Raw genomic sequence first — 23046 nt, 5'->3', positions numbered from 1 at the left:
GAGTAGTTTATGTGTTTGTTGGATACTGGTGGTAGATTGCTACCTTTGTTGATTTTTGGGAGTTTGGGTACTGCTTTGCAGAGCTTAGCTGTGTGATGCAGTAGGTCTGGAGATTTGGTATTTGGGTTCAGTTGTTACATTATGGTCAATCTTTTGTTGCCTTTTGCATGTAATTTTTGTCATTTGTTGATTGTGCTTTGGAGGTGAAAAGTGATGAAAGGATGGTTCTAAGTAGTCATGAAATGATAGGAAATGTTGACTTGCTTTGTGTGCTGCTAGATTCTACTATATGGTCATAGGAGAATCCTTTATTTCCTGTCATCTGTACTATAGGTTTTTTAGGAGTATCTTTTTCTCTAGGAAGTGTTCTGTTTTATGCATTAAGTATGCTTGTTGATGTATGCAGCTAGATATTTGCCCTTTTTCTACCTTTTTTTTCCCTGTGGTGTATGCTGCTGGTATGAGCTGCTTATCTAGGGTTGTGCATGAGAATATGTGGTCCTATAATAGCTTGCTTTGTTGCTGTAAAAAGGCTGTTAAAATTGCCTAGGTATCTAAATTTGGGTTACATATAATTATTAGTGCCTTGGGTGTTTTAAAAAATTTGGTGCCTGTTTTTACAGGTCATGGACTTGCCACCCACACAAGTAGTGATGCCATTTCGTCCCCTTCTGAAGCAAATTACCAAGTACTTGAACTTTCCTGATCCGGATTACCAGTTTGTCGATGAGCCAAGGAGCATTGCTTGTGTGGTGATCAAGACAGATTGCGGCCCCATTGCATCTGTTTACATTGGTGGATATACTAGCAGTGTAGAAGAGTCTTGTGAAGTGGCTGCTAGAAAGGCTGTTTATGACCTAATGAAAAAATATGAAATAGTTGTTGAGGATGTGACTTATTTAAGGAAACAAATGTATGATCGTTGTGGTCAGCTGTTTTGGTTGAAGAAGGAAGATCTAGAGCGCATTGAGAAGGAGGAATGCAAGGTGTGTATGTACGAAGACCTTCATTTTGAAACTGAGGATAACTATAGGAAGATTGTTGTGGATTTTGTTGTCATTTTAAGGGCCATCTTTAAGACTGTTGAGATAAGGTGCACTCCGATTGAAACAATTGAACATTCTCCTGACGAGTATACTTGCTGGTTTACTGTCATGCCTCATAAAGAAGGAATAGGCTTTCGGTGTTTATTTAGTGATCGCTGCCGAACTGCAGTTGCAGCTAAGCAAAGCCTGGCTAGAAAGGCTATCGACTATCTTAGTGATGTCTTTAACCTTGTCATAGTTGATGCCAATTATAAGGTCACAGCAGCTAGGTTTGATGCCATCTTATGTACCTTAGAGAGGGAAGCTATGTAGGTGTCAAAGAACGCGTGCTGGGAATTAAACAGGAGTTGGAACCTTCCACTGTTCTTATTGAGCAGGATTGTCTTACTCCACTTGGGCAGGAATTTCAGGTGCCCGTGTCTATTCCACCTGCTTTGCCTCCTAAGAAGCGGCTTTTAAGACACATATATGCTGAAACATCTCCTTCTGCAGAATCTGGCTGTGAGATGGTTTCTGTCTTTCCAGTTCCAGAAGATTTGGCTAAGTGTTTTAAGCGAGCAAAGCGTGGTGCTAGGAAAAATTAGATCCTATTAGTGTAATGCAGAAGGGTGGTGTTGCAGTAGTTGTGTTACCTAGCTCTTTTGTTTATTTTTGTAGCTGGGTTAGTTCCTTAGTACTAGAATTATCATAGGACTATCTGTTATTTACCAGGATAATATCAGGGCTGTATTAAGTGACATTGTGTATGGCATCTTTTGTGACAAGTATTTCTGATCTTATGTATTTGTATAATAAATATATATTTGATGTGATAATAGAATGGACTTGGCTAAAGTTTTTATGTATGTTTATTGTTGAGCCTATTCTGTTGATTTTTGAGATATGCAGAATATATGTATGTGCTGTTCAATGTTTTGTGTTTATTAGATTGCTAGCAATGCTATTGGCTAACTATCTATTATATTATGCATGTGCTGTTCAATGCTGTGTGTTTATTAGATTGATAGAAATGCTATTGGCTAACTATCTACTATATTATATATTTGTTAGTACCCAGGATCTATGTAGTACAGTTGCTCATACTATGGAATTATCGTGCGATAGCTGTTAAAGTCCTTGCCTGTTCAGCTATGAGTATGTCCTGGAACATGCGTTTTATCTTTATTATAGATGGATATACCATCTAAGGTAGTTATCCTGAGCTGTGTGTTTTGAAAATCATGGTGTAGATCGGTTATTACGAGAGCCATCATCTTCAAAAGGATATAAAACTACACGGCTTAAGAGTTTAGAATATGGCTCTCAAGATGAAATGCAAAGGTATATTTACATATTGAAATGTGTTTCGATGAATCTTTGCAGCCATGGAGCTGTTCTATCTTAGAAATATCATTTAATTTCTGCAATAGAGGCTATGTATGCATAGAAAAGCATCTAATGGAATAGTTACATGTTTTGCTACTTCTGTTTTGCTAGGATGCAGAGTCTGCCAGCTGCAAAGCGTCCCAAAATACCTAAACCCAAGCGTCCCATTACAAGTAATGCAGGCTATGTCATACCTTATATGACACTGAATATCTATGGATATCATTTCAATATACATATAAATGCATTCAACATTTGTATCTCTCATTTTAACTAAGATCTATATGTTTCATTATTTTACAAATGTGTTTTACTAAACAGGGATCCCTGATGCAGCAGTTGGCAATAACTTACCTACAACACCCTATGAACTTCCTTCTCCAACTGAGTGTCCCAAGTGTGGGGCACGTAAATTTGCTTTTGAAACGCCTCACTTCTGTTGTGCTGATGGTGAGGTTAAGATTGCAGCAAACGAATGCCCTGAACAACTTGTGAGATTGCTCACTTCTATGGACGAAGATGAAAAACATTTTAGGCAGTATATACGCTTATATAACAACATGTTTGCATTTACATCATTGGGCGGGAAATTTGATGCTAAGACTAAAAAGGGGATATATGTATTTAAGCTACATGGTCAGCTATATCATTATATTCCCTATTTACTTCCTGGAAAGGAAGGACCTAAGTACATGCAACTCTATTTCTATGATGGAGAACTTGAGGCCCAAAAAAGACTTGGCTGCTTTCCAAAGCTCAGGAAAGATGTGCTAGCTATTCTGATGGAAATTACTAAACTAAATCCTTATGCTAGATTCTTTCGTTCACTAAGAGAGATTCAGGTGACTGAATCTACACAGATTTTAATAAATAAAACAACTGTGCCAGATCAGCGTGTTTATAATGCTCCCTCAACTGATGAAGTTGCTGTCATATGGCCAGAAGGTACATCTTCCAGTGAATCAAAAAGTCCCCATATTTTGGTGACGGCAAAAAAAAAATACATCTCAGCATGATATACCACATGATGATTTAGCTGAAAATGAATTACTAGGAGATGGGTCAAGTTATAGTGTACCTAAACAGAGTTCGTGTCATAGAATAATGCATTATTATGGTTGCTATGATCCTTTACAATATCCGCTCCTTTTTCCATACGGTGAATGTGGGTGGACACAAGGTTTAAAGAAGATGTCTCGAGGTGGAATACAACAGCTGCGATCACAGACTGACCCTGTTTCTTCGTGTAGTGTTCATACTACTGAAGAGCTGCTAGAAGAGGAAGCAAGGCGTATGTACATTCTATATCTTTTAACACTTAGATTATCCTTGAATGTAGGAAATGAAAATATAGTAAGAACAAAAGCAGAAAAACTACTATTAAAAAGGGCTAGGCTGATATGCTTGGTTATGTTCTACCATGGAATTTTCAGTCTTCTGTTGTGAACTATTTTTCCGATTCTTTTAAATTTGAAAAAATTTGTGCATTTTCAGGTGCAAGTGGAGGCTCGTCAAAGACAAATAGGAACATTTCAGCCAGGGAATACTATGCATACAAGCTGCAGTGCAGACCTAATAACATGTTGCTAAGAGGAGGAAGATGCCTCCAACAATACATAGTGGATATGTATGTCAAAGTTGAGAATACACGTTTGGATTTTTTCCGTAGAAATCAGCAGACTATAAGAGCAGATCTGTATCAAGGAATCCTGGATACTATTGACTGCGGTGAGAATTGTGCAGCAAATGTGGGGCGAAAGGTTATACTGCCTCCGACATTCATTGGTGGTCCTCGAGATCTTAAGAAGAGGTACTTAAATGCAATGGCTTTGGTTCAGCGATTTGGCAAACCCGATCTATTCATTACAATGACCTGCAATGCTAATTGGCCTGAAATTAAACAAGAGCTTGCTGTTGGAGAAAAGGCACAAGACAGGCTAGATATTGTTGCAAGGATCTTTAGAGCAAAAGTTCTTGCTTTAAAGCACTTGATTAAAAAGAAAAAGATCTTTGGGGACGTAGCAGCAATGATCTATGTTATCAAATTTCAGAAAAGAGGCCTACCTCATGCTCATTTCCTGATAATTTTGAATCAGGACTATAAAATCAAATGCCCTGCTGACTTTGACAAATTTGTTTGTGCTGAAATACCATCTGCAATCATCTTAGGACAATTATTCTGAAGCATATGATGCATGGTCCATGTGGTCATTTGAATCCAGAGTGTCCTTGCATGAAACATAAGGGAAGTCATGGTCATTGTAAGTATGGGTATCCAAAACAATTTTGTGATGAAACAAGAAATAGCAATGATGGCTATCCATTGTATCGGAGAAGAGATAAAGGAGAAACTGTTACAATTTGAAAGACAGTCATGGATAATCAATGGGTCATTCCATATAATCCATATTTGTCAGCATATTTTGATTGCCACCTAAATGTTGAAGTCTGTTCCACTATAGAGGCAGTGAAGTATCTATACAAATATGTTTATAAGGGTCATGACAAGATATCTTTCAATATTGTGCAATCTAAAGATGTTGTGGCCATTCATGATGAAATACAGCAATATCAATCAGGTCGCTGGGTTTCTCCATGTGAAGCTGCCTGGCGCCTTTTTGGGTTTGATTTATATGAAATGCATCCACCATTTTTGCCTCTCCCTGTACACTTACCCAATTCACAGGTTATACAGTTAAGACCCCATGAGCAGCTGACATCGGTTGTTTCAGATGACAAACGTTCAAGAACTTGCCTTACAGAATTTTTCCGCATGAACTGTAGGTTACCATCTGGAACAGGCTGGTTATACAATGAGTTTTGTGAGCACTATCGCTGGGATGCAGGCAGCAAACATTGGTATAAAAGGCAAAATAAAAAAAATAGTCATTGGTAGACTGGCTTTTGTTGGACCTTCAGAAGGAGAAAGATACTATCTTAGATTGTTACTCCACAATGTCATAAGTCCCAGGTCATTTGAAGATCTGCGAACAGTCAATGGTCATTTATGTGCTACATTTCAGCAAGTTGCACTCAAACTCAGGCTATTGGAAGAAGATGATTCAGTCGATTTATGTTTGAAAGAAGGTTGTGCAGTTCAAATGCCAATTGCAGTTCGCAAACTCTTTGCCACAGTACTGATCTTTTGCCAACCCAGCAATCCTGTTTCTCTCTAGATGAAATACTATAGTTTTTTGTCCGAGGATTTTAGACACAAATATACTTCTGATCCACAAAAAGTAAGGCAACTCACTGTCAGATCAGTTGAGTGGTTTCTAGAATCGATGGGCAGCTCTCTTGCTGCATATGGCTTAGACCATTTAGTTCAGCCTGATGATGATGAAATACGAAGAACAAAGGATATTGAAGATGCACTGAATGCTCCAATACCAGACTAGTGTTTACAATGCAAGAGTCAGCTTAATCAAGCTCAACGAGAGGCATTTAATGTTATAATGGATCACGTTAAAAGGCAAAAACATGGAGCATTTTTCATAGATGGTCCTGGTGGAACAGGAAAGACCTTTTTATATAATGCTTTATATGCTGAAATAAGGCTCATGAATAAGATTGTTTTGCCAACTGCAACATCTGGCATAGCTGCAGCCAATATTCCCTCGGGAAGGACTGCTCATTCTCGGTTTAAAATATCGCTCGATCCTCTTGAATCACTTGCTTGTAATGTGCCTAAACAAGGCAGTCTAGCTGCACTACTAAGAGAAACAACCCTCATCATTTGGGATGAAGCTTCAATGGCCAAAAAAGAAAATGTCGAATCACTTGATGTGTTGCTAAGGGATATTTGTAACCCTGAACTCTTATTTGGAGGGAAAATTGTTGTCTTTGGAGGAGATTTCAGGCAAGTTCTTCCGGTTGTCCCAAAAAGAACACAACGCGAAGCAGTTGCTGCTAGCCTGGTCAGTTCTGTTTTGTGGCCTCTGTTAATTAAATTTAGATTAACAGAGAATATTCGGGCTAGACAAGATCCAACCTATGCAGCCTTTTTGCTAGCATTAGGAAATGGACAGTTGCAGAACAGTGAAAATGCTCTTGTTCAGCTTCCACCAGCAATTGTACAGCCTTATGATGCTGCCGTAGGTCAGGATATGCAACTGAAATCAGTTGCTTTTCCAGAAATGGATATGCCTCCATTTGATGCTAATATATTCACCACTAGAGCTATACTCACACCAATCAATGATGATGTAGATATTATTAATGAAATCCTAATAGCAAAATTTCCGGGTGAAGTTGTAGCCTACAAGAGTTATGATTCCATGATTGACGATAATTGCTCCATATATCCTACAGAATTTTTAAATAAACTCTGTCCTGGCGGCATGAGTCCTCATGAACTGTTATTGAAAGTCAACAGTCCAGTTATATTATTGCGTAACATCTTACCATCATCAGGTCTTTGCAATGGGACAAGGCTGATATGCAAAAAGTTCTTCCCAAATCTCATTGAATGTGTAATTGCTGTTGGCCATCATAAAGGAGAGCATGTATTGATACAAAGAATTAATCTAAGACCATCAGAGTCTTCAGCTTATCCTTTTCAGTTTCAGCGTAAACAGTTTCCTTTAAAGCTGAGTTTTGCAATGACCATCAATAAAGCTCAAGGGAAAACGCTTAATAAAGTTGTTGTCTATCTTCCACGATCATGTTTTTCACATGTTCAATTGTATGTTGCCCTGTCTAGGGCTCGAGAAGCAGCAAATGTAAGTGTTATAACTGATGTGGATGCTGATCGGTTAGATCTGAATGTGGTATCCTATGATATTCTTTGTATGGCTGGCATCATCTAGCTACATCAGTGAGTGCTTTTTTTCTTAGCACTTCTTCTTATAATAGTCCATTCAAGTTTTGTGGTCCATTTTTATATTAACTCATCCAACTAGATACTTTTCTGTAATTGATTAATTGTAGAATTGGTTCTCTTCTGCAGGTTAGCCTTTTCAGTCAACTAACATCCTTTTTCAGTATGGCATAGTTCACTAAACAACAATCTAAGTATTAGTTAAGATATGGTATGCTATTAAGCAATTTTTGAACTTTTTTTTAAAGATTCTGGTATACAATCAACTTTAAGATCTTCTAATGCCTGTTGGGTTTTGTGTATAGTGCTGGAAGCATTTTTTGGTGATCACAGAGCCATACAGTAGCAGCTTGGCTTTTGGGCTCTCCCTCATGCGTATGCCGAAGACAGTGAACCAAACAATATCTATAATGAGTAAACTTCTTATATGTGCTGTATAAACAACAACCTATCATGATCAGCCTGCATTATATATATATATATATATATATATATATGTATATAGTAAGCAGGCAAATAGACTGATGTGATTGCTTTTTGTTTTATGTAGTTTGTAATGCCTTGGATACATTATTTGTGTTTGCTTAAAATACTGAACACAAAAGCATTGTAATTATAGAGTAAGAATTTGACAAATACAAAAATTAGCAACAAATCTGATAAAAAACAGGAAAATAAATTATATGCTTTTCCTTTATTTTAAATAATATAAGGGGGGTACTTTGGTTTAGCTACCACTGCCCAAGACACAGAACTAATGGAAGAGAAGAATTTGAGGAGAAAATATGTTCCTAGAAAATAAAGAAAATACAAACCACATGCACAAGATATGGTCTATTGTTATACATGTAATGCATATGACACAAACAGTTAGTTCAATATCATTTTAAGCCATAGCACAAAGAAATTTACAAATTATAACACTTGACTAGCCTTAATTTAGATAGAACAGCAGTACAATAAGAAATATTATATAGGAACATATATGCAGACTAAAAGATATGAAGATGCATTTGCAAATCTATATTTAGATATTATGAAAGTACATCCTATACATCTCTAATATATACAGTTCCCTATTTTACAAGTAAGGTTACTGATTTTATGCAAAGAAATACAACAGACTACTGTTACAACAACAGTAAGTTTGAATTCTTGCTTTTTGCTTTTATTTTAATATTCTTTAGTTATTTTATATGCTCACTCATATTATAGTATAAATAAAAACAGTAGGTCTTACTGCTTTCCCATGCGCTTCATTATCTAGGCAATGTATGCATCACCACCAGAAAAACTAAAGAAAAAAGGCCAAAACAAAAAACCTAAGGGTAAAAAAGAAGGTCATATTCTCACACATAAACATTAAATCTTCTAATCTTGGACAGGTATGTTCAGCCTATGCACTACTTCAGTATGTTGACTCTTATTCAATTTCTGAGTTGAGTTTAATTTGCAGTTATTGCTCGCTGAAAATGCATAATAGATTTCATGTGTGCTAGCATTTAATATTCAAACAGCTTTAGGCATCATGCAGCAAAAAAAGTCATTATTGGTCTGTATGTAATTTACTTATAGCATGCATAGATTCCTGTTGATGATAAAAATTACAAGTTTGTTCACCATGTTAATTAATATGAATATGGCTGGTATTCTACTTGATTCTATCCCTCTGTATTTACCTAATCAGACCCTTTTAATTAAATGGTAGATCAGTATATGCACATCACACTAGAAAACTACTAAGTATTATAGTCTTATAGGCTTAGTTGATTAACTAAGCATCAGGATTTAAAATGGTTTTCTTTCTGCTCTTATGTGCTCTATCAACTTATAATAGGCTTCTGTAGACATAAATGAGTAAGCTATCTCTTTTCAGCGCTTAATGGCTATTACACTGAATTTGATCTTATAGTGAAATTAGCATTAAGTAGAACCAAATTGTTTGCTTGGTGCAATTAGCATCTAAATATGCCTTTGATATGGTACCCTCAGTAAATTGTTACACTACGTGAGCTTTACCAAATCAGAAAACAACATTTCAGGCTAGAATATACTACATACATCATAGTATACAATATCATTCTTTAGATTCTTGTAACATCTACTTTTTAGGAGTTGTACACAATTATATCAACTAACACAAAACAGATCATAGATCCCTAAAACTGAGATACTGAGTTTTTGGGCTTTTTGGGTTATAATGAGTTGTTATACAGGTAAGTTCCCTATAATAAACCAAACATCTTTAAATCAAATTTTGAATTCAAAAAGTGAGTTGAGCTACAAGAATAAACTACTTAATACCAAAGATACAAAAGCAATATGCACCCTACTTATTTTCAAGCATAACAATAAATACAGTTTAGTCTTAAATGATATCAGCATAACAACAACATAGAGTTTAATTAGCTACTTACTCTAAAAACTAAGCATCTATATGTACACATTTATACATGCGAGTCATAGCACCTAATAAGTTATAATAATTTGTTTCTAAAATCCAAACTTAATCAATCTTTTCATTCTGATTTCCAGAATATAGTGTTATGGCACCACAACGAAAATTTCTCGACGAGCTTGATACATCAAGTAAGTCTTACAAGGTTAAGGTACACATTGTAGAAAAAGGTAGAAAGCAAGAGTCTGAGAAAAAGATATTGTACCAGTATCTCATTCTACAGGATGATAAGGTATGATTTATGCATGCCATTTATGAGTTACAGCTTATCACAATAGATAACCAAACATAGACCTATTCTTTTGTGGTTTTTGTAGAAAATCGCATGAAAATGACATTATTTGGTGATCAAATTGATGCATACAAGGATGTAATCCTGTTTAGAGGAAACTATGACATTGCTAATGCTTTAATAAGGCCACTAGATGCGCAATACAGAGCTAAAGAATCAGATCTGCCATTTCAGATGACTATAGGAAGCAGAACCCTTATCCAGTCTTCAAAACCTGAAGGAGAACAAGTGTTTCCTAGATATCAATCTCTTGCTTCTGTACCTAGAGTTTCTACTGATGATGTTAGACATGGTAAGCAAGATTTACACAGAAAATAATACATGTTTCTAAGTGACTATATCCACTTTGTATGCTGCAATTTACTCATAAATACTTTTCTCTTGTAGATATCCTAGTTATTGTGCTGTATGTTGCAGATGAACCAAGGAAGATTGTGACAACCCTGAACAAAGAATCATCTGTATGCGACTTGATGGTTATAGATCATAGGTACATGCAAATATGCCTTACATAAATTCATTGTCACTGCAGTATTACCATAGCTATAATAGTTCCACTCTCACTCTGTGTACCTACTCTCAGCACTGATTCACCAGTAAAAGTGTGTACCTGGAATGATCTATCAGGAAAGCAATGCGAGACTCTTGTTTCAGAGAGTGACAATTTCAAAGTGATTGGCATCACAGCTCTTCGCCCTATTACTCGCAAAGGTAGCCTACGCAACAGGCTAATATATAATTGTCTAACTTTACATTTTCTATTCAGTATCATCCACTCAGTAATACTTTTTACCATTCTCAAATCCCAGGCTTTCAGCTTGAATCATCCATGTCAACTGTAATAATTTAATCGCCTGAAGGCGAGAAAGCAGCTGCCTTGACTGAATGGTATCTTAGTTGTCAGACATTTCCTTGATTAGTTAATAGCATGTAAGTTAGATTCTTTGACACTAATGCACATTATATTCCTTGGTAACAGGGAAAGAAAGCATCAAAGTGTTTTAATCGAGCATCAAAATAGAGTTACAGCTGCTTGGAATCCACCAGCAGAAAGAATCCTAACAACAATTGCCCACATCAAGACCAAGAAGGTAAATGCTACTATACAAGAGTTGTGTGCTGCTGTTTCACAGCCTTCTTCGTCTTCTGTTGATAACAATAACATGTTTCGGTTTCATTTTCATGATATCTGTTTCATAATGCAGGCGGCAAAGACACTTCCACAGGAATTTTATTGGCTTAGAGTTACGGCATCTGATATTCAGTATGACAGGATTAGAACATACATAGGATGTTCTTACTGTGGAAAGCGAACACAGTTGCCTTTAGGAGCAGTCTATGGTTGCATAGCTTGTGAGATAAATGAAGTATCTGCTACTTATAGGTACCCAACACACTCATGGATTAGATTAAGTGTCTACAATGATATGTTGCCAACAAAAATTTGAAAACTCACACTAAACTACCATTTTTGCAGAGCAACTATCACTTTTACTGCTTCGGATGGAACTGGAGCACTTCAGCTTACCGCGTTTACTGAAAATTCTGTGCCACTGCTTGGCATGTCAGCTGCAGATATCTATCACATGAAGGCACTGGTAAATATTCCACAGCTTACATTTAGTAGTTAGTACCACAGATCATAAATCCTTAATTTCTTTAACCTCATACATCAAAGACTAAGTATCAATCCATGTATACTATAGGATGACACAACCAAGTTTGGTCAGATAGCCAATAAGCTGAGAAACACCTACTTCCTACTCAAGATCAGCCCAACAACTGCTCTGGAACAGAACTAAGTGCTGCAATGGGGTATAAAAGGTGTGGAGATGGAAGACACCATAACACCTAATGCTGCAAGAAGCAGCTCTGAAAAATCTGCTTGTAAACATGCAGAAGCACCAACTGATACAGAACATGGTACAGTTAAAGAAGGCAATCCAGATGCAGCCAAAGACAGCCAGCTCCTAAGCAAGACCATAAAAAAAAGAAACAGTTCATGCTTATGACTTATCAATCTTTAGCCAGGAAGAGGAAGATGCTTGCTTATTAGCTGAATTGATGGCTGCAGCACAAAAAGCAGCTCAGTCAAGCACAGGAGAGTCTAGATCAAAAAGGAAAAGACTCAGTGCTATTAATGAATCTGAAACTGCAACACCAGTGAAGGATGCCATTGAATCTGAAATAGAGTCAACAATACAAGGCAAGAAGATCATGACAGAAAAAGAAAAAGATCCAGAAAATCATGCAGCACTTAAAGGAAAGGGTGTGGCTTTTAACACAGAAATTGTTGTTGCTGAAACAAAGCCACCTGTTAAAAAAGAGAAAGATAACAAGCGCAGGGCACTCAAGTTTGAAGATGATGATTCTGATGACCTTTTTGAATGAAAAAGAACAAGAAAGTCTGTGTGACAGATCAGTTGGATAGCAGCTTCAAGTATTAGTATTATGGTATGTGCATCTTTATTAGGATTATGCCTTATAACTAAATATTTTGTATTATGTAGATGTTATGAAAGACAGGTATCCTTAGATTACTTGTCCCACAATAACATCACATATGTAACCCATATCAATTATAGTGAAGGCTTTTATAGGTTGTGGTCTTGGAAAGGAACAGAACTTATAGAAATTTATGTTCCTAGACAACACCGTTAATAGTGTATTCAGCCTAAATTTTGTTGTCTGATTCCCTAGAGCTAAATAGAAATCTAATCAGACATTTTGGTTTTATATAGGAACAGGTAGCTTAGATTACATGTTCCTATGTAACACTACTTCTAGAAAAAATAGTCTTATGTTATCTAAATGCTTGATTATAGTCTACCAGCCAATATTGTAATTAAAAAAAACAAAAGCTTAGCTTTATGTTCCTATGGCTGTAATCAGTAGCTTGTCTTTACGATATCAAGCTAATATAAATGATTGTTATGGTTTAGTAATCCAAATGCTTATATATAGCTTATCGTGCAATACTTTAAAAGCAAACCTAATAAGTTATACCGCTTCATCACAATTATCTCACCTTCCCTATATTGGCATAATTGCATAGCTTACAGCATTACACATTCTTATAAGAATCCAGAATAGCCTCCTACTTATACCCTACAGAGTTTACATCAATTTTAAGATTCAGATACTTAAGTACTCTATTTGAGTAATTTATTGTTTGTATCATTTTATTTTTATTTATTTTTAAAACATGTCTGGATTGTATAGGTAGAAACAAAAATGATGGCATACATGCTCTGATTAGATTTTATCCTGTAATTTTATCACAATAGTTATAGATGAGTTCTTTTATCTTGCTTAACCATAGACTAATTTAAGAAAATTATGAACTGTATATCAGAGTAATTGATTTTTGTGCTTAAACACATAAAATAAAGGTGTTACTCAAAAGCAAATATAACCTACGATCAAAATTATACTACCAACAAAAAATACAAACTAAAACATTAATGCAAGAAAAAAGATAGAAATAAGATCCATTTCTCATACCATTACCCCATAATTATATATACAAAGCCTTCATCAGAACACACATTCATAGCATTAACAATATACCAAAAAAAACCAATAAAGCTCTAAAATAATCCTAACATTTTAAAATGTTTACCCATAAACAACCTTCCCAGAATAAGCAAAACCCAACTCCTACACACAAGCTTTCACATTAGGCATTTTAATCAGAAATTTTCATGCGTAACATAGAAGAGTCTTCGCTTGTTTCGCGATTTCCTTCCACACAATTCCCAGAATCAGAGGCCGAACCACTATCACCATCATCAGTGCTCTTAGATTCATCATCCGCATCCTCTGGGTCTGCAACCAGTTTTTCCATCCTCTCACTCTTAGAATCAGAATCCACATCACTTTCCCCATCTTTATCAGTCTCCTCATCTTCTTCAGATTCATCTTCGTCTTCTTCAGATTCTTCGCCTCCTTCTTTTGGCTCTGCTGCTTCCTTCTCGACATCTTCCTTGGTCTCAGCTTTTCCCTTACTTTCCACTCCCTGATCTTTTGTCTCATCACCTTTCTTGCTTTTCTTTTTAGCTTCATCACTGTCTGACTCAACAATGATCACAGGACATTCTCCACAGTCCTCCTTCACAGTTCCTCGCTTCCGCTTGTGGCTCGCTTATCCTTTTTCTTTAGTACTCTCCGCTTTTGACATTCCTTGTTCTAACAATTTCAGATGACTGTCCATCTTCATTGTCATACTCATAGCATAGACTCGAAAACTTGCAACATTTTGCTCTTGCGACCTAGCCTGATTTGGCTTCCAGATTGGAGGTGCAAATATTGTCCCAGAAGTAGCCGTGCTATCGGTGCTAGCCATTGTTGTTGGTAAGATGCAAACATGACAAGCGCACTTTAGGGCGCGCTTTAGAGCATATTTTAGGATGATTTTGGATGTATTTGGGGCCGCTTTGGCCGATTATTACCTTGTTATGCTTACGTTCCCCATATTACGTGCTTCACGGGTTTTCGGTTTGTTTTTGATGTGTTTTCAGGTAATATCAACAGAGTTTAATCGGATCCCGAGCCCTTGATGTGTAACCGAGCTAGCCTTGACCGAAGTCCGAGGAGTTAAGGAAGTTCAAGTGCCGTGCATTGATTACATAGCACAGGCAGCACGGCCGTGTTACCATAGGCACACCCGTGCTGGCCTATAAGCAAGCAACCCCAGGCAAGGCAGCACGGCCGTGCAAGCCAATAGCACGGTCGTGTCAGTATCCACGCACCCGCACGGCCGTGCAGGCCATTAGCACGGTCGTGCCAGATGTTGCCCGTGCCCGTGTCAGCTTCAGTATGAGCCCCGTGCTAGCGCATATTCAGCACGGCCGTGTCATTTTTAGCACGGCCGTGCCATATATAGCACGGCCGTGCCAATTTGAAGAAGAAATCCGGTTTACTTACTGACAAGCTAGCACGGCCGTGCCAAATACAGCACGGCCGTGCTGATCCAGGGTTAACTGCGCGCTTGACTTCTCCGCATTAGAAGACGTATATAAGGCCCAACTTTAAGAGGATTCCATATACAGTTTTAGAGATAGTTTTGAGAGCCTTTGTAGAGAGTTATTGGAGAACGTTCTTAGTATTAGAGATTCATTAGTTTTCTTAGAGATATTTCTAGAGATTTTAGTTTTCTTGGATTGATTTGAAGCAAGATTTGCGAAGATTCTTTGTATTATTCATTGACGACGGATATCAAAGTTCTGAACTTTTCCATTGATTCGCATCAAAACAATTGGTATTATTCATTCTTGTTTATTAATCAAGCTTTATTATTCCTTAATCAGAATTCATGTTTATATCTATTATGCTTTTGGAATTCATTATTGCTTTGATTATGAATATGTGTGAGTAGTCTCCTAGCTAGGGTTTCGGGATGAAACCCGGCCTAGGTAATCTATGTAATTGAGGATTGATTTTGATAAACGGATTGTGATTAAATTGATTATATGCGATTGCATGTTAATTCATTATAATAGGAGTAGCTAACCTAGAATCTTGAATTTGATTGCATGATATTCTTGATTTGAACAAGAGATTGTGAATTGAGTATTTCATTATTGAATGTGGTTTGATTATGTATCGAGTAATGTTAAGTGCATGAGAAATCCAAGCTTAGTATTGCCCGTTGTCTTCCTATCACATGATATTGATCAGACTTATAGTCTTTGCATATCCCGTTTGTCTTTGTGATTCCTTGTTGCTTAGTTACCAATGGTTAGGCGGATTCCCGTTCTCCCTAGTGTCTTAGTTTATTGATTTATTCCATCTTATTAGTAGTATTTTAGAACACCATTTTCCATTGATTTCGAACTAGCTTAGGTTTAAGATTGATTTGCAATTACTCTCGTTCCTCGTGGACCGAACCTTTATTTGCCATTGTACTTGGTTATAGGGTGTTCGTATAAGTATTGTTTGATTGAGAGTTAGATTGTAGCGACCGATTTAACCCTTGTCAAAATGGCGCCGTTGCCGGGGAGCGGTGTTTGTTAATTGCTTTTTGATTTCTTGAGTCTAGTTCATCATAAAAAAGCACAAAAAGATTTTTCCCTTTTGGCTACACTTGTAGCCCTGCTATTTAATTGGTTTGGTTAGTGTGTATGCGCAGGTCTAAACAGAGAGAATTAATACCCTTCGATCCAGAAATCGAAAGAACTTTGAAGAGCAATCGTAAATCTCGATTGACGTCATCAAACTCTCAAGGAAAGGAACACAACACACAACAGGTTCCAATGGAAGACATACCGCGCCAACCTAATCGGCCAGCACCACGACCCCTTAAGGAGTTGGGAACTCCTGGGGCGTATAGAGCTTCAAGTGGGATTGCTCCACCCACTACTGAGGCCAATGATTTCGAGATCCGGCCAGCTATGATCACCCTCATCGAGAGAAGGCAGTTTAGTGGTGCCAAGCATGAGAGCCCTTTGGCTCATTCGAACGAATTTGAGAAGTACTGCAATACCATCAAGGTTAATGGGGTGAATCAAGAGTTCGTGAGATTGAAGCTTTTCCCCTTTTCACTTATTGGGAGAGCTCTCGAATGGTTAGAGAAGGAGGTGAAGTCGAACTCTCTACACACTTGGGATGATGTCACGACAGCATTTTTGGGAAGATTCTATTCTCAAAAGTAGACGGCCGATGCTAGAGCCTTGATTCAAGGGTTTCGGCAAAGGAGTGGGGAGTCGATCTATGAAGCATGGGAAAGGTACAAGGAGTACCAAAGAGAGTGCCCACACCACGGAATCCCAACATATCAAGTTTTACAGATTTTCTATGGAGGATTGAGTCCTCGAGGGAAGACCATTTTGGATGCGGGAGCAGGTGGCCCAATAATGAACAAAACTGAAGAGCAAGTCATAGATATTATCGAAGATGTGGTACGACACCACATGGATTGGCAAGACGGCGAGCGAGATGCTGTGAACAAGAGTGGAGGAGCGGTCTATTCAGTGGACCACCTCAATGCCATTAGCAACCTGACATCACAAATTACGAACCTCGGGAAGGAGATGTCAGTGATTAAAGCCAAGCTCGATTCCGTGCCATTGCAAGATCTTCCCTCCCAATCTAAGGGGAGAGGTATGAATCCTAATCCTTCTGTTTCTAATATGCCTGTAGGATGTATTTTCTGTGAAAACTGTGGGTCTTATGATCATTATACTAATGCTTGTAATTTTGATCCCTCATATGATCCTAATAATAATGATGGTAATAGATATAATAATGAACAGGTCAATGCTATGTCTTATGATAACGGACCTAGGAATGACAATAATAGATATCTGCCACCTAATCAAAGAGGGAACAATTATAATCAGGGAGGTAATGATTTTGATTATCAAAACCAGTGGGGAAATAGGGGCCAAAGGGACCAAAATTCCCAAGGACCCTATAATCAACATGGTGGTTTTGGAAATCAAAACCAATACCAATAGGGTAATCAAATGAATCATAATTCCCAAGGGCAATTCAATCAAGGGGGAAACGGCATTAATAACAGGGGAAACTGGAATAATAATAAGGGGTACTCTAATCAAAATCCCCAACAATCTAATGTGCGTGGTTCCCGAGCTACAAATGATAATTATTATGCTCATGGACCACCACAGAGATCTAGCTTGGAGGAAATGATGGAGTCCCAGGCCAAAATGTTCAACACTTTTATGTCCACCACTGATAAAAAGTTTAGTGAAGTGATGACACATAATAAGATGCTTGAAACCCAGATTTCTCAGTTGGCTAGTGCTATAAAAGATGGGGTTGGAGTTTCAAAACTACCGCCTCAAGGTATTGACCCTAAAAACTCTGTAAATGCTATCACCACTAGGAGTGGAAAGACATTGAGGGGGAGCGATGAAGTAGTACCCCCTAGGAGTCAACCTGTGACTCCACCTATCACTGATAATGTTGTAGGAAGTGAGGATAAGAGGACCAGAGAAAAAGATAAAATTAATGAGGTCCCAAAGGAACAGGTGGGAGCACAAACCAATGAACCCGACCTATTACATAGACTCCCCTACCCCCAAAAATATGTGAGAAATAATCTAGATGCCCAATTCGGGAAGTTTTTAGAGACCTTGAGAGAAGTCCACCTTTCTATACCATTCACTGATGCTATCAAGCAAATGCCTAACTATGCTAGGTTTTTAAAAGATATATTGAGTGGTAGAAGAAACTGTGAAGGGGTAGAAACTGTTAACCTCACTGAACACTGTAGTGCTATAATAATGAACAAAATGCCTCCTAAGTTAGGAGATCCGGGTAGCTTTTCAATACCTTGTGCTATAAACAAAATGAATATTGATAATGCTTTGTGTGATCTTGGAGCTAGTGTTAGTCTCATGCCATATTCTGTTTATCAACGATTAAATATAGGAGAACTTCTTCCCACTAACATATCCCTTCAATTAGCCGATCGATCGATCAAATTTCCAAAGGGTAAAGTGGAAGATGTTCCCCTAAGGGTGGGGAAGTTTGTCATACCTGTTGACTTTGTGGTCCTAGATATGGATGAGGATGTTCATATACCTATAATTCTAGGACGTCCTTTCCTAGCTACTTCGGGGGCCCTTATTGATGTAAAGGGTGCCAAGATTTAATTGAAAGTAGGAAAGGAGGTTTTAGATTTTGATTTAAATAAAACTATGACATATCCTTGTTCTAATTCTGATAATTGCATGATGGTTGACACTGTTGATTCCATTGTCTCTGATATGCGTAACGAATTATTCTATACTAATCATGATTTTGAGTTGAATGAGAACAAGGAAAACAGGGACATGGAGGAGCAATTTCTAGATGCATTAGATGTGGCCACTGCAAAGGAGGCTAATGAAGCACCAAAGGTAAAGCTTAAACCCCTTCCAACACATCAAGGAAGGGTTTCCCCTGTGTTTGTAGTACCTAAGAAAGGGGCGGTGACTATTGTCAAGAATAAGAATGGTGAGCTTATCTCCACTGCAATGACAAGTATTGATTATGGGTAACCTGTAATCCATGTGTTGCGTCAAGCTAATGACGTTAAAGAAGCGCTTCCGGGAGGCAACCCGAGACCCAGTCAATGAGGTACTTTTCTCTTTCCCTTTTTGCCTTCTAGGTAGTCTCTCGATGCCTGACATTGAGGACAATGTCTATACTAGCTTGGGGGGGGGTGAATGGTTTCCTTGTTGATTTTCCCTTATTTTTGGTGAATGGTTTCCTTGTTGATTTTCCCTTGTTTTTCTTCATATTCTTATAAAAAAAATAAAAAAAACGAGTTTCTTTTGGTTTCGTTTTGGTTTGTTTCTATCTAACCTGTGTAGATATGAAGACTCATGGAGGTAGCATTAGGAGCTTCGCCGCATCTCATGTTGTCTTAGTGTGTTTTCAAGAAGCATTTGGTGAAATCTTTCCCTTTTTCCTTTAGTTTTTTTGTTTTTGTGTGCAATATAGGAAAAGCTTCTGTTATGAGAATGTGTAGTCTAGTTTATATGATTTTCCTCATAGTCTTTTCCTATATTTTTGGATCGTGATAAACTTGTCTAATTGCATAAACTTTTGGAATAATGCTCATATTTGGATTCGAAACGTGAATGAATGTGTGTGGAATATCTATTTCTACTTAAGCCAGTGATGAATACACAGTTTGAGTCTATTGTTGATCAATGTAGACGAGTCTAGGCGAAGGTAGTTGGTTAGAACACTTTTGTCATGTGAAACTCTATGCCTTTGGGATGTGGTAAGATGGAGTCGCTTCCCATTTGTGGATTTGATCCCCTTAATTGGTAGTTGCTTTGTTTTTGAATCCCGTGAGGTTTTATTGTTCTAGCCTTCATCATTCTTCTTGAGTGGCATATTTGGATCCTTGATTACGCATGTTTCGATCTTTGTGTTGACTGGTAGCTCCCAAGACCGACTTGACACTTTTAAGGGAGGAAGAGGGCACCTTTTTCATTTTTCTTATTCTTGTTCCTTTTGTTTTGTTACAAATTAATTTTCTTTTTACATCATCTTACTTGCTAACCATGTTGAGCCTTTAATTCCATTCTTGGTTACCCATGTTACAAACCCGATGGCCGATGTTTTACCAACCCTTAGTTGTGAAGCGTTTACCTCGCAAGGTTTGTTTGAGCTTATTGTGTATAAATCAAGAATAATGATCGATAGTTGGTTTGAGCAAGTTTGAAAGTGAGCTTAATTGTAAAGATGTAATATGAAAATTTGTTTTTGAAAAAAAAAAGAAAAAAAAGAAAAGAAAATCAAAAAAAAAAAGAGAAAAGCCGTCCGAATTGTGAAAAAGGCGAGGACATATGAATAAAAGCTTTGAAGTTTGAAAAAGGTGATTTGAGTGTGTATAACATAGAGAGTTTGGGATGTGTAAAAGTGTGATCAATGTTTATTGTGGAATGTGAATTGCATCTTTTGAACTATTGTTTTTGAGAATTGTGATTCTTGCGCTTCATTTAGGAATTAACCCCATTTTTTAAATTGTTTTCACCTACCTTACCCATTGCCAATACATTACAACCCTTTAAGACCCTTAGACTTTAGAGGTGTTCGGTTCTCAAACGGTGGAGGGAGATACCTTTCAACCCTATGGAAAGATTATGCGTAATCGAGATGTCGGGATACCTTTGTTATTTCCTCAAAATATCACTTTTTCCGGTTCCTTCGAGGAATCACAAGGGGCCAATTAGGGTGGTGATTTGAAGCAAAAGGGGAGGACGTGGCCGGTTTGGTTGGGTTTAGAGGGAAGCATGACTTCTTTGTTCTCTATGCTTGGTTTAGGTTTTGTTTGCATTTTGATCAACGATATCTTGGATTGTGTGTCTCGTTGCTTGTTTGAGTGAGTTTTCCTTCCGTGCATGGTTGTTCTAAGTAGGATCCATTGATTTCATTCCGTGCTTAATTTGATTTGTTCGCAATGGCATAGTTTATTTGATCTTGTGTGTGTTTCCCTTGGTTTTTGCTCGAGGACTAGCAAAAGTGTAGCTTGGGGGGTTTTGACAGGCGCGCTTTAGAGCATATTTTAGGATGATTTTGGATGTATTTGGAGCCGCTTTGGCCGATTATTACCTTGTTATGCTTACCTTCCCCATATTACGTGCTTCACGGGTTTTCGGTTTGTTTTTGCTGTGTTTTCAGGTAATATCAACCGAGTTTAATCGGATCCCGAGCCCTTGATGCGTAACCGAGCTAGCCTTGACCGAAGTCCGAGGAGTTAAGGAAGTTCAAGTGCCGTGCATTGATTACATAGCACAGGCAGCACGGCCGTGTTACCATAGGCACACCCGTGCTGGCCTATAAGCAAGCAAACCCAGGCAACGTAGCACGGCCGTGCAAGCCAATAGCACGGTTGTGTCAGTATCCACGCACCCGCACGGCCGTGCAGGCCATTAGCACGGCCGTGCCAGATGTTGCCCGTGCCCGTGTCAGCTTCAGTATGAGCCCCGTGCTAGAGCATATTCAGCACGGCCGTGTCATTTTTAGCACGGCCGTGCCATATATAGCACGGCCGTGCCAATTTGAAGAAGAAATCCGGTTTACCTACTGACAAGCTAGCACGGCCGTGCCAAATACAGCACGGCCGTGCTGATCCAGGGTTAACTGCGCGCTTGACTTCTCCGCATTAGAAGACGTATATAAGGCCCAACTTTAAGAGGATTCCATATACAGTTTTAGAGATAGTTTTGAGAGCCTTTGTAGAGAGTTATTGGAGAACGTTCTTAGTATTAGAGATTCATTAGTTTTCTTAGAGATATTTCTAGAGATTTTAGTTTTCTTGGATTGATTTGAAGCAAGATTTGCGAAGATTCTTTGTATTATTCATTGACGACGGATATCAAAGTTCTGAAATTTTCCATTGATTCGCATCAAAACAATTGGTATTATTCATTCTTGTTTATTAATCAAGCTTTATTATTCCTTAATCAGAATTCATGTTTATATCTATTATGCTTTTGGAATTCATTATTGCTTTGATTATGAATATGTGTGAGTAGTCTCCTAGCTAGGGTTTCGGGATGAAACCCGGCCTAGGTAATCTATGTAATTGAGGATTGATTTTGATAAACGGATTGTGATTAAATTGATTATATGCGATTGCATGTTAATTCATTATAATAGGAGTAGCTAACCTAGAATCTTGAATTTGATTGCATGATATTCTTGATTTGAACAAGAGATTGTGAATTGAGTATTTCATTATTGAATGTGGTTTGATTATGTATCGAGTAATGTTAAGTGCATGAGAAATCCAAGCTTAATATTGCCCGTTGTCTTCCTATCACATGATATTGATCAGACTTATAGTCTTTTCATATCCCGTTTGTCTCTGTGATTCCTTGTTGCTTAGTTACCAATGGTTAGGCGGATTCCCGTTCTCCCTAGTGTCTTAGTTTATTGATTTATTCCATCTTATTAGTAGTATTTTAGAACACCATTTTCCATTGATTTCGAACTAGCTTAGGTTTAAGATTGATTTGCAATTACTCTCGTTCCTCGTGGACCGAACCTTTATTTGCCATTGTACTTGGTTATAGGGTGTTCGTATAAGTATTGTTTGATTGAGAGTTAGATTGTAGCGACCGATTTAACCCTTGTCAAAACACAAAAACACAGAGAAGAAGGAAAGATGAAACAAAAAAAAAAGAAAAGAAAACAGGAAAATGAAAGACAAGACAGCAGAGCAGGGCGCAATTTATACACCACACAAAAGAAAGCTTTCAACTGACCAACAAGAGGAAGTCCAACAATCATGACAAAATCTAGAAAGAATAAAAGAACTTATACTTACAAAGTACAGCTTTTCAACTTCTTTACATAATTTTTATATCAAGTACAACTTTTCAACTTCTTTAGATTGATATATATGTACATACAGTTACAATTCTAAAAATAGCAGCTCAGAATTCGTAGCATTCCTTACGTACACAATATCGACACACACGTGTGTTAGTTATAATTTCAGTATAAAATTTATTCTAATAGATTTTAAAAGCGCAGAAATTTTAAATAAGTTATATATAGAAAAAAATGCTACGTATCTTCGTAAGGAATCCTATTT

General features: G+C 37.6%; 2 protein-coding genes across 2 annotated transcripts; one reads left to right on the top strand and one right to left on the bottom strand.

Moving 5' to 3' along the window:
- The first annotated feature begins 5866 nt into the window (after positions 1 to 5866).
- On the top strand, positions 5867 to 7219 carry LOC110691677 (ATP-dependent DNA helicase PIF1-like). The gene has a single exon (XM_021868618.1). The coding sequence runs from the start codon at positions 5867 to 5869 to the stop codon at positions 7217 to 7219; it is 1353 nt and encodes a 450-aa protein (XP_021724310.1).
- A 6449-nt stretch (positions 7220 to 13668) lies between these two features.
- Positions 13669 to 14325, bottom strand: LOC110691668 (glutamic acid-rich protein-like). The gene is made up of 2 exons (XM_021868610.1): positions 14145 to 14325; positions 13669 to 14051 (listed from the first exon to the last, which is right to left on the bottom strand). The coding sequence occupies exons 1-2, from the start codon at positions 14323 to 14325 to the stop codon at positions 13669 to 13671; spliced, it is 564 nt and encodes a 187-aa protein (XP_021724302.1).
- Positions 14326 to 23046: the final 8721 nt, after the last annotated feature.

This window comes from Chenopodium quinoa, unplaced genomic scaffold (assembly GCF_001683475.1).
Source record: "Chenopodium quinoa cultivar QQ74 unplaced genomic scaffold, ASM168347v1, whole genome shotgun sequence".
Classification (NCBI taxonomy): domain Eukaryota; kingdom Viridiplantae; phylum Streptophyta; class Magnoliopsida; order Caryophyllales; family Amaranthaceae; genus Chenopodium; species Chenopodium quinoa.
The sequence above is the reverse complement of the archived record's forward strand: the minus strand, read 5'-3'. Positions and strand labels throughout refer to the sequence as shown.